At 33.8% G+C, this 13,536-nt stretch overlaps 1 protein-coding gene across 1 annotated transcript; it reads right to left on the reverse strand.

Annotated features, from left to right (window-relative positions):
- Positions 1-10,198: 10,198 nt before the first annotated feature.
- Positions 10,199-12,432, reverse strand: LOC107921861 (probable WRKY transcription factor 9). Its single transcript, XM_016851694.2, has 5 exons — positions 12,104-12,432; positions 11,860-11,997; positions 11,408-11,761; positions 11,221-11,334; positions 10,199-11,118 (listed from the first exon to the last, which is right to left on the reverse strand). The coding sequence occupies exons 1-5, from the start codon at positions 12,332-12,334 to the stop codon at positions 10,516-10,518; spliced, it is 1,440 nt and encodes a 479-aa protein (XP_016707183.2). The 5' UTR covers positions 12,335-12,432; the 3' UTR covers positions 10,199-10,515.
- Positions 12,433-13,536: the final 1,104 nt, after the last annotated feature.

Below are 13,536 nucleotides of genomic sequence, written 5' to 3' on the forward strand. Positions count from 1 at the left end.
TCAGTGGTAGACAAAGCAACTGTAGTTTGCAAAGTGGCTTTCCAACTGATTACACAACCTCCAATTGTAAAGACATAACCCGTGAGAGATCTTCTTCTATCAAGGTCTCTAGCAAAATCAGCATCAACATACCAAATGACTCTATCTCTGGTTCTTCCAAACTGTAAGCAAACATCAGTAGTACCTCATAAGTATTTTAAAATCCATTGAACTGTCTTCTAATATTCTTTACCGGGATTCGCCATGTATCTACTAACTACACTAACTGCATATGATAAATCTGGACGTGAACAAACCATAATATACATGAGAGATCCCACTACACTAGAGTATGAAACATGTGACATGTACTCAATCTAATCATCTGATTGTGGAGACAAAGCGATGAAAGTCTGAAATGGACTGCTAAAGGAGTACTAACAGGCTTAGCATTCTGCATATTGAATCTACAAAGAACTTTCTCAATATACCCCTTCTGACTTAGGTACAATTTACTTGCTTTTCTATCTCTGAAAATCTCCATACCAAGCATCTTCTTTGCTAGTCCCAAATCTTTCATCTCAAATTCTTCACTTAGTTGGGCTTTAACCTTTCTTATCTCTCATTTATCTTTCGCTGCTATCAACATGTCATCAACATAAAGGAGTAGATACCCAAAAGAACCATCACTATTTTTTTAAAGTAAACACAACTGTCAAAGCTACTTCTTTTGAAATCATGAGAAGTCATAAAGGAATCAAACCTCTTGTACCACTGTCTTGGTGACTGTTTCAAACTGTAAAGGGACTTTTTCAGCAAGCAAACATAGTCCTTTTTTCTGAGACTGTAAAACCCTCTGATTGTTGTATGTAAATATCCTTCTCAAGTTCTCCATGCAAAAATACAGTTTTTACATCTAACTGCTCAAGATCCAAATCATGCATGGCCACAATACCAAGCAAAGATCGAATCGAACTATGCTTCACAACTAAGGAGAACATATCTGTGAAATCCACTTCTGGAATTTGACTGTAACCCTTTGCAACAAGCCTTGCTTTATATCTGGGTTCTTCAACTCTTGAAGTCTCTTCTTTCTTTTTAAAAACCAATTTACAACGAACAACCTTTTTATCTTTAGGAAGTTTCACAAGATTCCATGTTTTGTTTTTGTGGAGTGATTTCATCTCTTCTTGTATAGCAAACATCCACTTTTCTGAGTCTTCACAGCTAACCGCATTGGAATAATTAGATGGCTTTTGGTTTGTATCTATATCTTCAGCCACATTTAAAGCATAAGCAACTAGATGAGCCTCGTCATACTTCTTTGGAGTTTTAATTTCTCTTCTAGTTCTATTTTTGGCGACAGAGTATTGTGGTGAAGAAGCAACTCTATTTTGAATTTTTGTACTGGCTTGAGGAGTCGACTCTATTGTAGATTTTGGATTAATCTGATGCTCCACCTGCTTTTAATTTTCTTTATTGGAAGAGTCTTTAAGAGATAAGTTAGATAGAATAGCAGTTTCATCAAAAACAACATCTCTGCTAATCACAACTTTTTTAATTTTAGGACACCATAACTTATACCCTATTACTCCAGCTTTATAACCAAGAAAAACACATTTAATGGATTTCGGTTCCAATTTTCCATTATCAACATGAGCATAAGTAGGACACCCAAAATCTTTAAATCAGAATAGTCAGTAGGATTACCAGACCAAACCTCTTATGGAGTCTTTTTCTCAATGGCAACGGACGGAGATCGGTTGATCAAAAAAATGCAATAGAGGTTGCTTCGGCCCAAAATGACTTTGGTAAGTTGGCATTTAACAACATACATCAAACCTTCTCCATGATCGTTCTGTTCATTCATTCTGCAACACCGTTTTGCTGTAGAGTATGACGAACTGTCAAGTGTCTCACGATTCCTTCTAACTTGCATAGTTTATTAAACTCATTAGAACAAAACTCTAATCCATTATCTGTGCGGAAGTATTTTATTTATTTTCCTATCTGTTTTTCAATCATAGTTTTCCAATACTTAAATGCGGAAAACACATCGTTTTTTTGCTTCAAGAAGAACGTCCAAACTTTTCTAGAAAAATCATCAATAAAAGTTAGCATATAATTAACTCTACCACTCAAAGGCACTCTAAATGGCCCCCACATATCAAAATGAATATACTCTACCTCTGGTGAATCGAACTCTCTTTTGCTTCCCAAAAACGCAGTGCTCGTAGAACTTCAGTTTGTAAATTCCTTACCCATCTAGAAGTCCTCTTTTGCTCAATTCTGCCATGTCATTCTCACTCATATGCCCTAGGCACATATGCCAAAGTTTAGTAATATCATCATTTGACAAAGAAGAGGATGTGACAGCTGCATCACCAGTAACAGTAGAACCCTGCAAAACATATAATTTGGCAGTCTTTCTCTGCCCTTTCATCACAACGAGGGAACCTTTGGAAATCTTCAAAACCCCACTTTCAGCTGTGTATTTGTACCCTTTTGAATCAAGAGTACTCAACGAAATTAAATTCTTCTTCAATTCTAGAACATGTCGTACGTCACTAAGTGTTCTAACAACTCCATCAAACATCTTAACTTTAATTGTTCCAACACCTGTAATTCTACATGAAGCATTATTTCCCATCAAAACAACACATACAGACACTATTTCGTAAGTTGTAAACCAATCCCGATTGGGACTCATGTCGAAGGTCCAGCCCGAATCAAGGATCCACTCCTCGCTCACTTTAGAATTGTTGACAGAAGCGACTAGAAGTTCACCATCGCTATAGTCTTCTACAACATCAACTTTACCGAAATTTTCTAGTTGTTTTCCATTTCGATTCGCAGTCTCCCTTTTGATCTTGTTCTGTAGCTTATAACACTCGGATTTAATGTGTCATTTCTTCTTGCAAAAGTTACAAGTTTTACCTCTGTTTGAAGACTTCGATCTACCCTTAGATTTACTGCGAGGATTCCAATCCTGTATCCTTCCACGATCATCATCAGCATTCTGATCTTGTCTTCCACGAACAATGAGACCTATCCCTAAGAGTCAATTTTAACCACAAGATGTTTCATCTTATCATACGAGGTTAAAGAATCATAAACCTCATCAACTGTGAGAGACTCGCGACTATATAAAATCGTATTTCTAAAGGTTAAATAAGACAGGGGCAACAAACAAAGTAGAATCAACCCTAGATCTTCCTTATCATATTGAACCTCCATGGCCTCCAAGTTTGAGAGAATTTCTTTAAACACTGTTAAGTGTTCGTGCCCAGACGCACCTTCTTCCAAACGATAAGCATAAAGACACTGCTTCATATGCAGCTTGCTAGTTAGAGTTTTCGACATACATATTTGTTTCAACCTCTTCCATAATCCAGCAGCGGTCTCCTCGTTCATCACATCCTGTAAAATTTCATTAGACAAATGCAGATGTAACTATGTTAACGTCTTTCTATCTTTGCGTTTCTTCTCTTCCTCCGTCAATGTTGAAAGCATCTTATCTACCCCTAGCAGGGATTCCTCCAAATCCATCTGTGTAAGAACTGTCTGCAACTTTATCTACCACAACGCGAATCTAGTGTTGCAATCTAACAGTGAAATCTCATACTTCAAAGACGTCATTATCGTGATTGAGATGAACAACCCGAAAGTTTGGATACCAATTTGTAAAAATAAATAGAACGTTGGTAATGACAATGTATCGTAAAAAAAAGAGAGAAAAATAAAGAACACACAGATTTTACGTAGAAACCCTTTCGAAAAAAAACCATAGGCAGAGGAGAAGATAATTCACTATGTCGAATTCGAATAATTACAAGAGGAGTAGACTATATCTATTTATAGGCTTGTAAAACCATATTCTAATAGGAGTGTAGTAAGATTGAAATACCTTATTCTAACCAATATCAAATAGATGGAGTTTAATAAGGTTTAAAAAACCTTATTCTAAAATAAAATAATAGAAATATAGTTCTATAGGGATTTTACTTTTATTTTATTTTACCACTGTATTTTATTTAAATAATAATTCGGGTCACTTAATTTTAACATATATCCATTCAACCAATTGATTATAAATCACACAATCAAGTATATACATAATTGTCGATCACATTCTTATTGATAGTTAATCATTCCCGAACATATATATAATTATTTAATGAACTCGAGTTATGAGAGCACAAACTAAAATATTTATTCGTCGATGGCTTTGGATTTCTTTGTCTCAGGATGGTCCTATGTCGTTTTTAGCTACGAAATTAAATTCAAATACGAAGAATTCATTAATCACATGACTCAAATACAATTCAATATATTAGACACATGAATGCATTTTATTTGATTTAGTCCTTAAACGCCTAATACCCAAAACATTCATTTCTCACAATTTACTCGATCAAATTTAAATTTGACTTAATAAATATAGTACAATGACCTCTTAAAATCCTTATTTATTTACCAACCTCGAAACTTTCATCCCTTACAAATAAGTCCCTATTAACATGTAATTAACTAAATTACTTAAATTCAAATTAAAACTTGAACCAACAATTTTATCACACTTGCAACTTACTCCTATCATGATTTTATCTAAAATTAATCATGCATGTCTTGAATGCTTATCATCAGCTTTTCTCAAGTTTCTCCACAATGAAAACTAAATTAAAGCTTATTAATGTTGTAATTAAACAATTGGGCTACTCATATATATCATCAAATAATATTTTTTCAACAAAAATTAAACATAAAACTCATCAATTTGCTATGTGATGATATTCTTCTTTTTAACTCTCTCTCTCCCACTAACATTATATATATATAATCACTAATTTAATGATTTATTAACCTTTACGATACTTAGTGGTAAGTAATGACACAACCATTTAAGCATTATCATATTATTCAAAATGGTTTAATTGCTACTATAACCTTAGTTTAATTTTCATTTAAGACACTTTCCAATTTAAAAAAAATCAAATTTCCATTTATTTTAGTCATGAACAATTTAATCCCTATACCATTTTTTTACTCGTTTTAATTCAGTTACACTCACTCATTCGATCTTTTTGGTTCATACATGATATGCAATTATTCTATTTTAGTTATCTATTAATTCAACTCAATTACTTCGATTCGAAATCGAATTTTATCACACCATTGAAAATTGAGTCATTACATTGACTGACAATTTGGTTTAAAAATTAAAATGGGACTTTAAAAGAAACTAGTACAAATATGTGTAAATGACATGTAGAAAACGATGAGATGACATTAAATGATTGAAATGGGATATATAATGACATAATGCCACAATTTTATAGAATCTTTTATTATGAAGTGTTAAAAGTTCCATCTGTGTATCCGTTTTTGGATTCGTATTTAGTTAATAAGGATATAATAAAAACATGTGAATGAATGGAATTTAAATTATGTTTTGAAAGTGGATATAAATTATTATTTATGAAGATGACATATTGAATATTGAGGAAGTTTGATAATAATTCATATTTGATAGCATGTGTTGGTTGGAAATGCATAATGATTGATGCCAATTTATGATTTGTTATACCATTCATTTGTTTAATATCCTTGTATTATTACTTATTAATTTTGTTAGTAGGATTGAGTTTCATTACTTAGTGTGTGATTTTGTTAGTAGGATTAACAATTTGCAAGATTATATATATGTGTGTGTAAAAATTATGTATTTAGAACATAGGCGTACGGTTAGAAATAACTTATAGTAAATAATGAAATATAAGGTCTGAAATTAATAATAATGTATATGTAATATGTACGAAATTTAAATAAAAAGTTGGTTTAAATTGCGTGTAAAAGGAAATTTAACTAGGTAAATACACCAAATGAAAAATATTAAATGAACTCCAATTGTTTATCCCAATATTGTCATTTTTCTAGAGTTGGTATCAAGTTCACATATGACACCAACTCAATCAACGATATTATTAATACTATGTATACAAATACTATGTATACGAATGACACCAACTCAACCAACCCAATATGACACACGTATGTATACGAATACTATGTATTTAAAACACAAAGGTGTATTTAAAACTAACATACAGTAAATAAATGGAACATACAATTTGAAACTAATTAATAATAACACATTAAATATGTATGATATTAAAATAAAAAATAGATTAAATTGTGAGTAAAACAAAATTGAAACACGTAAATACATCATATTAAGAATACTAATTAAATGCACTAAAATTGCTTATCATAGTGTTTTCATCCATCTTGAGTTAATGTTGAGTTAACTTGTGATACTTGTTAAATTCTATACCAAAGAGAAAACTTGTATTGAGAACAAAAGAAATGATAATACAAAAGAAAAACTGTTTTAGCAGTATCTGAACTGCACTATATATAGAACCATGCAGCTGATAACTGCTTATAACAACTAACAACTATTTGCAACTAACAGCAACTGCCAACTGCCACTTATACTCAGCAGACTTCACTCACCACATCAACTATAGTTCCCAATAGTTTTTTGGTGCCTAATAACAGTACCTTCCCTAGCTCATCCTATCAACCCACTAATTCTACTTCTCCTCCACACGTTTCCCCTAGAGTGTATTATCAACCAACAACTTTTCCATCCCATCCATCTGAACCATATCCACCTGTTGCACCCATACTACCATCCCCTTCTACGTGTCATCCTATTGTTACTCAACCCAATTCACAACCAAACACTCACGCCATGGTAACACGTAGCAAAGTAGGAATATTTAAAACTAAGGCATATCTAACCACAACCACCTGTTCATCAAGTGATACACCTGATGACATTCAGGAAGCAATGAAGACTGAGCAGTGGCAAATAGCAGTGCAAAATGAGCTACAAGCACTCCATAACAACAATACTTGGCATTTATGCTCTCTCCCTGTTAATCGTCGAGCAGTGGGTTGCAAGTGGCTATTTAAAGTCAAGAAAAAGGCTGATGGAACAGTAGACAGATATAAAGCTAGGCTAGTGGCCAAGGGTTTTTCTCAGAATGCAAGAGTTGATTTTTGTGACACATTCAGCCCAGTGGTCCGTGCAGCAACCATTCGAACCATACCAGCTGTTGCTGTTATGAAAGGGTGGTCATTAAGGCAGGTCGATGTTAATAACGCCTTCCTCAACGGTGACTTGATGGAAGAAATCTACATGGAACAACCACCTGGTTTTAAGGTGTTCAGTGAAAATGGGGAGCAGCTTGTTTGTAAGCTAAACAAAGCACTTTATGGCCTGCGACAAGCTCCTAGAGCATGGTTTCATACACTTAAACAATGTTTGGTTACTCAGCTTGGTTTTAAGACATCAAAGGTTGATACTTCATTGTTCATTCATATTTCTTCAGGGAGCGTAGTGCTACTTATTGTATATGTGGATGATATTGTGATAACAGGGAGCTCGAATGATGAGGTGGATAGTGTGGTTCATCAATTACATAATAGATTCGCTCTAAAAGACATGAGGCAGCTAGATTTTTTCTTGGGTATTGAAGTTCAACATATATCGCAAGGGATAGTGCTCAGTCAGAAGAAATACATGTCAGAAATTCTCTCTAAAACAGGTATGATAGGAGCTACAGCTGTTCCTACACCAATAATAGGTACCCCAAAATTAACGGCCGAAGACAGTAGCCCTCCCTTCACTGATGTTCCCCTATATCATAGCGTAGTAGGGATGCTCCAGTATATGTGCATCACTCGACCAGAATTATCCTTCTGTGTCAACAAATTAAGCCAGTACATGAATTGTCCAAGTAAGAATCACTAGAGAGCAGTCAAACGTATGTTAAGGTATCTCGTTGAAACTAATGATCATGGTCTGTTTTTCACTAAAGGAAATATTGAAGTTGTTGGCTACTCAGATGCTGATTGGGCTTCATCCATTGAAGATCGTCGTTCCACCACGGGGTATGTCGTGTATCTCGGGCCAAACCCTGTGGCATGGTGCTCAAAGAAATAAAATGTTGTCTTCAGGTCGTCTTCTGAGGCAGAATACAGAAGTCTCGCCAACTGTGTGTCGGAGCTTTTGTGGATAAAGCAACTGGTTGATGAGATTGGTCTGTCCCAATCGATACCGGTCATCTGGTGCGACAATATATCAACAGTGGCTATAGCAGCAAACCCCACGCATCATGCACGAATGAAGCACGTAGAAATTGACCATCATTTTATTCGGGAAAAGATCATTGCTGGAGCTCTACAAGTTAACTTTGTTCCACCATCAGATCAGATTGCAGATGTTCTTACCAAACCAATTACACCCAAGCAGTTTGAGTCATTTCGCAAAGCACTTCGAGTCTTCACACTCAATGAGGCTATCAAGTGTTCAAACAACAAAGAACTGGGGAGAATGTTAGAGTATGGCTGAGTTAGGAATTAACCTCAGTTAGAAGTCTGCTGAGTATAAGTGGCAGTACACCGTACACTGGCCCAGGTAAGGTGTACATGGGTAATGGTCATGCTCTTTCTATCAAGGCAACTGGTCAGTCGTCTCTTCGTACTCAATCATGGTCTTTGTTCTTGAAGTCCCTGCTGTGTGTGCTTGGGATAACCAAAAATCTATTATCAGTATCTAAATTCACTAAAGATAACAGTGTAATGTTTGAGTTTTTGCCTACACAGTGTCATGTCCGCGACCTTTAAACCAATGAGGTTCTGCTCACGGGTTCAATGCATGGCAGGCTGTACAATCTCAACCTACCTGGCTCGTCTCAATCGGTTGATTTTTCTACTCCGACTCGGTGCTGTGCTGCTGCAAAACTCTTTCCTTTCAGCCTATGGCACTCTAGGCTAGGACACCCATGTAATGCGACACTTCAAAAAGCCTTACAACGTTGTAATATAGAATTTGGCTCGTCTACAGACTCTTTTTCATGTGTTGCTTGTCATTTAGGCAAAGAGTGCAAATTGCCTTTCTCTAAGTCTACATCTGTATATTCTACACTGTTGCAATTGATAATAGCAGATGTTTGGGGACCTGCTTCAATCCCATCTAATGGTTATCGTTACTATGTAGCCTTTACTGATGCTTGTACCAGGTACACGTGGGTTTATTTTTTAAAGCAAAAATCTGAAGTGCTGCATGTCTTTCCACTGTTTCATAAACAAGCAGAACGATCTCTTGGGTGTAAACTTCTTGCGTTACAGACCGATAGAGGTGGTGAGTTTCAGGCCTTAAGGAACTATCTATCTCAACAAGGCATTCAGCAGAGGGTTTCATGTCCTTATAGCTCTGATACCATGTTAAATTCTATACCAAAGAGAAAACTTGTATTGAGAACAAAAGAAATGATAATACAAAAGAAAAATTGTTTTAGCAGTATCTGAACTGCACTATATATAGAACCATGCAGCTGATAACTGCTTATAACAACTAACAACTATTTGCAACTAATAGCAACTGCCAACTGCCACTTATACTCAGCAGACTTCTAACTAAGGTTAATTCCTAACTCAGCCATACTCTAACAATACTAACTCAATCAACAGCATTATCAATATATTCAATTGGTGGAGGTAATAAAGTATGAATAACAAAATTAATTGATAAATATTAAAACTATACATAAACTTTGGTTACATGTGCAATGTGATACATGGACTTTGACTTTGTGCAATAATATACATGAAATCTTAATTTGATTTAATTTTTACAAATTACTAACAGTGTTATCGTTGTAGCACCATTTTATGCTTACGTATTTTATACACAAATAATTATATTCATCCAACATGAAAATAAATTGATGCATTTATTTTAAAATTGTGTACAATTTAATTAAAATCAAAGTTTTATATGTAAAGTTGAACCAAGTTAAAGTTTCGTGTGTATATTTCCACTAAATCAATGTTCATGTATCAAATTGCACATTTGGCCAAAAATTCATGTATAAATTTGAGATTTATCCCTATTAAAATGTTTATATCATATTAAATTAAAGCTTTAATTGAATAGTAAAATTAAGGTTTTATTGATGCCAATGGCATAGTTTCAAATATCATTATATGCAAATTGTTTTTATTTTTTAAAACAATAAAAAGACTAAAATAACCTTAAATAATATAATTGATGTAAAATATAAAAAGATATATTCGTAATTTTTCTAATTAAGTTTGTGTCGGAAAAAATTACAAGATTAATACATTAACAATGGAATGAAGTAAATTTCATTGTCTTATTTGCGAAGAATAGAACCTAATCTAAACAAGATAAGAGTACAGAGAAAAGATTGTATAAAAATGTGATTCCATGTCATTCTTATTTATTTCCAATAAAAAATGACAAATCAAATTTTTCCTCCTAAAGGAAAAAGTTGAAAATCAGAAGAAAAATCTAATTTGTTCTCCTATTGAAAAGAGATAAAAATAACTTAGAATCACATATTCATATAAGCTTTTTTTCATATAATCTTTAATCCGTATTTAATGTTCACTAATAAACAAAAGTATTCCCCAAATAAAAATATGAATTTTTACTAAATTCTAGGGTGAATGATGAATGGGCTTACTAGTTTCCAAGAGAGATTCAAGCACCCAATTATTGGCACTAGAGCTCCCACTCTCTGACTCCCTACCAACCAACGAAGAACCCATAGGAATGGGATGATGATGATTTGTTTGGGCTTCTTTATTTGTTAGAGATGTAATAGCAGCCGCCACTGCGACCCTAAAGTTAGGATCTGTAGCAATAGCTTTAACATTTTCAGCTAACAATGACTTATCTTCATCTTCAGATGATTTCCATTCTCTGCCGTTGTGCTGGTTTAATCTGCTCGGCATCCATGGAAAAACTTGTTGATGTGCTGATGGAACTGTGGGCAACATTTGATGATTGAAATGGTGATTGTTTGTGAGGTTATGAAGGATTCCTTTTGAAGGGTCACTAAGGTTGGTAGGTAATGAGTTTATGTGGTGATTGTTTGGAATACCATTAGAGAGAGAGCTGCTTGAATCAAGTAACACGAAGGAAGGTGAAGCTGATGAAGCTATTGAAGCCATGGCGGTTGCACCAACAGGGACTGGATGATTGTGAGTTCCTTCATATGTTGTTATAAGAACCGACATGTCGTCCAAGCATCGTTGCACCTAAATATATAACAATGAGATCAAATTTCAATTTTATATTAATTGAAAGACTAAAAAGTGTGTAACTGGATATATATATACATATATATATATGAACTGTACTTGTTTCCTGACTGGGCATCCTGGTGCTACTGTGCAACGATAGTAGGCACGTGGGCAAGGGTTTCCTTTAGCAATTTTCTGCCCATATTTCCTCCATTGACACCCATCATTCATCTGCAAATATGAACAGTCAAATACATAAACAATTCAAGTGTGTGTATACAGTATATATGTATATTCAACTTACAGTAGCTGTTTGACATCTTGCTCTGACGGAAACCCTAGGTTTTCTATTAGGTGTAGAAACAGCATGGCTAGTGATGGCTGACGGTTGACTTTGGTGAAGCTTGTTTTGCACCGATTCAACGTTTGGGGCTCCTTGACTTTCTTTTTTATGCTCTTCTTCCCCAATTCCTCGTTGAGTTGAGCTGGTTTCGAGCCTTAATGACAACCCTAGTTCATTCTTCTCTTCATCATCATTTTCATGTAATAATGGCGACCCATGTTTTCGGTGGTTGACAGTATTTAAGTTCCTTTGGTTTGCCTGCTGTTCTTGACTTGAGCTTTCATTTCCATTAAGCGAGAGAAAAATTCGAGGTTCCTAAACATCAAACAAATTCACAAACTCATGAATCAAGATTATTCGAAAGAAATCAAATTGAAAATGGAATGATTATTACTATATATATGTATGTATACCTTGTTGGGGTTGTTTTGCTGAATAACAGCAAACTTCATCTGAAGATGATTGTAGTCCTGCAAAGTTCTTTCCACCTCTTTCCTTAACACTTGGTTCTCTTCTTTCATGCGATTCATCTCCATTTGTAGCATGGACAACTATAAATACACATACAAAACTAAGACTTCTTAAAGTTGGAATCTCAACCTATGCAATCACTTTCGTTATTGCAGAAACAAAAAAGTTGGATTAAAGAGTAGCTACCTCTTCAGCCTTGCTGTGTCCTTGTAATGGTGCTGAATCTTCTACTTCTACTTCCCCTGTGGCAGCCATTGATGTCTGTTGATCCTCCTTATCTTGCAAATCTACAGCTTTATGTTGATTATCATCCCTTTGCATTTTAGTCTGATCTTTGACTGCTTCCATGTGCTCTTGTTTAGTATCTAGTGTCAGTGAGAGATCAATCTCCATTTCTTTTTCCTCTGATCTCCCCATTTCTTTCTTTCCTTTTTTCTCTCTTTGTGAATGCTGCTTTTAAGGCACCAAAGTCAATTCCTTCACGTATAATTAGATACACTTGGAGACGCATCTGAGATTTGACTTTAATTGGAACCTCAATTAACTAAAGACTATATACACTGATTATATTTAAAAAAGTATTTAATCAAAATACAAGTTTCTTCTTGATAAATTCAATTAATGAAAAGAAAATAGAAATACTAGTATTTTCCTTTTTAACATTTCTCTTTATTACAATAAAAATAAAAAGGTAATTGTCTTTCTAATAGATGATAGAGAATTAAAAATATCAAAAAAGTCTATTATCAATATATTAAATAATAATCCAAAAATAAATACATAATCACCATTTTCAACCTTACATGATGGTGATGGAAAAATATAGCCTTTGGAACTTGGAAGTACATAGCATAATTTTATTAAACAAAAATAAGATAAACAACTTCTTTACATTATTATTAGTATATAAAAAATTATTTAAATACAAATATATAAAAGATTTACTTAAAAGGATAATATATATATATAAGTAGCATCATTTGCTCCTCTAAGGGAATTCGAGCCATTTACGAAATCCCAAAGAAAGAGAAAGCCTCCTAGGGATCATAATATTAATTTCATGAAATTGTCAACTATAGAATACCTCATATGACTCTCCCTTGATCCATGTTTTGCAACAATTAATATATATATGTGTATGTAATGTATAACCATCCTTCCTTGACCCTTCCTCGACACATGTTGTGAATTTGGAATACTAAACTTAAATAGCAAAGTCCTCACTTATTTTTTTAATTATTTTTCTTTTCAATATAAATATCAAATTTATACATAAATTTTGAGTTAATGTACAATTTGATATATGAACTTTAATTCCGCACAATTATATACATGAAACTTGAATTGTGGTTCATATGTATATATAAATGAAACTTTAATTTTGATTTAGTTGTGCACATTTAAAGAAATGAATGCATACATTTGTTTTTATATTGGATTAATATAATAGTTTCTATATGCAATATACATCAACATAAAATGGTGCTAATTTGATAATGTTGTTAGTGATTTGTGAAAATTGAATCAAATCAAAATTTCATATATAAAATCGGACAAAAACAAAGGGATCAAATTTTATTAAGGTATAAGCATGGCTAAGCTAACTGAGCATTACTTCA

Source organism: Gossypium hirsutum, chromosome D01, assembly GCF_007990345.1.
Source record: "Gossypium hirsutum isolate 1008001.06 chromosome D01, Gossypium_hirsutum_v2.1, whole genome shotgun sequence".
Lineage (NCBI taxonomy): Eukaryota > Viridiplantae > Streptophyta > Magnoliopsida > Malvales > Malvaceae > Gossypium > Gossypium hirsutum.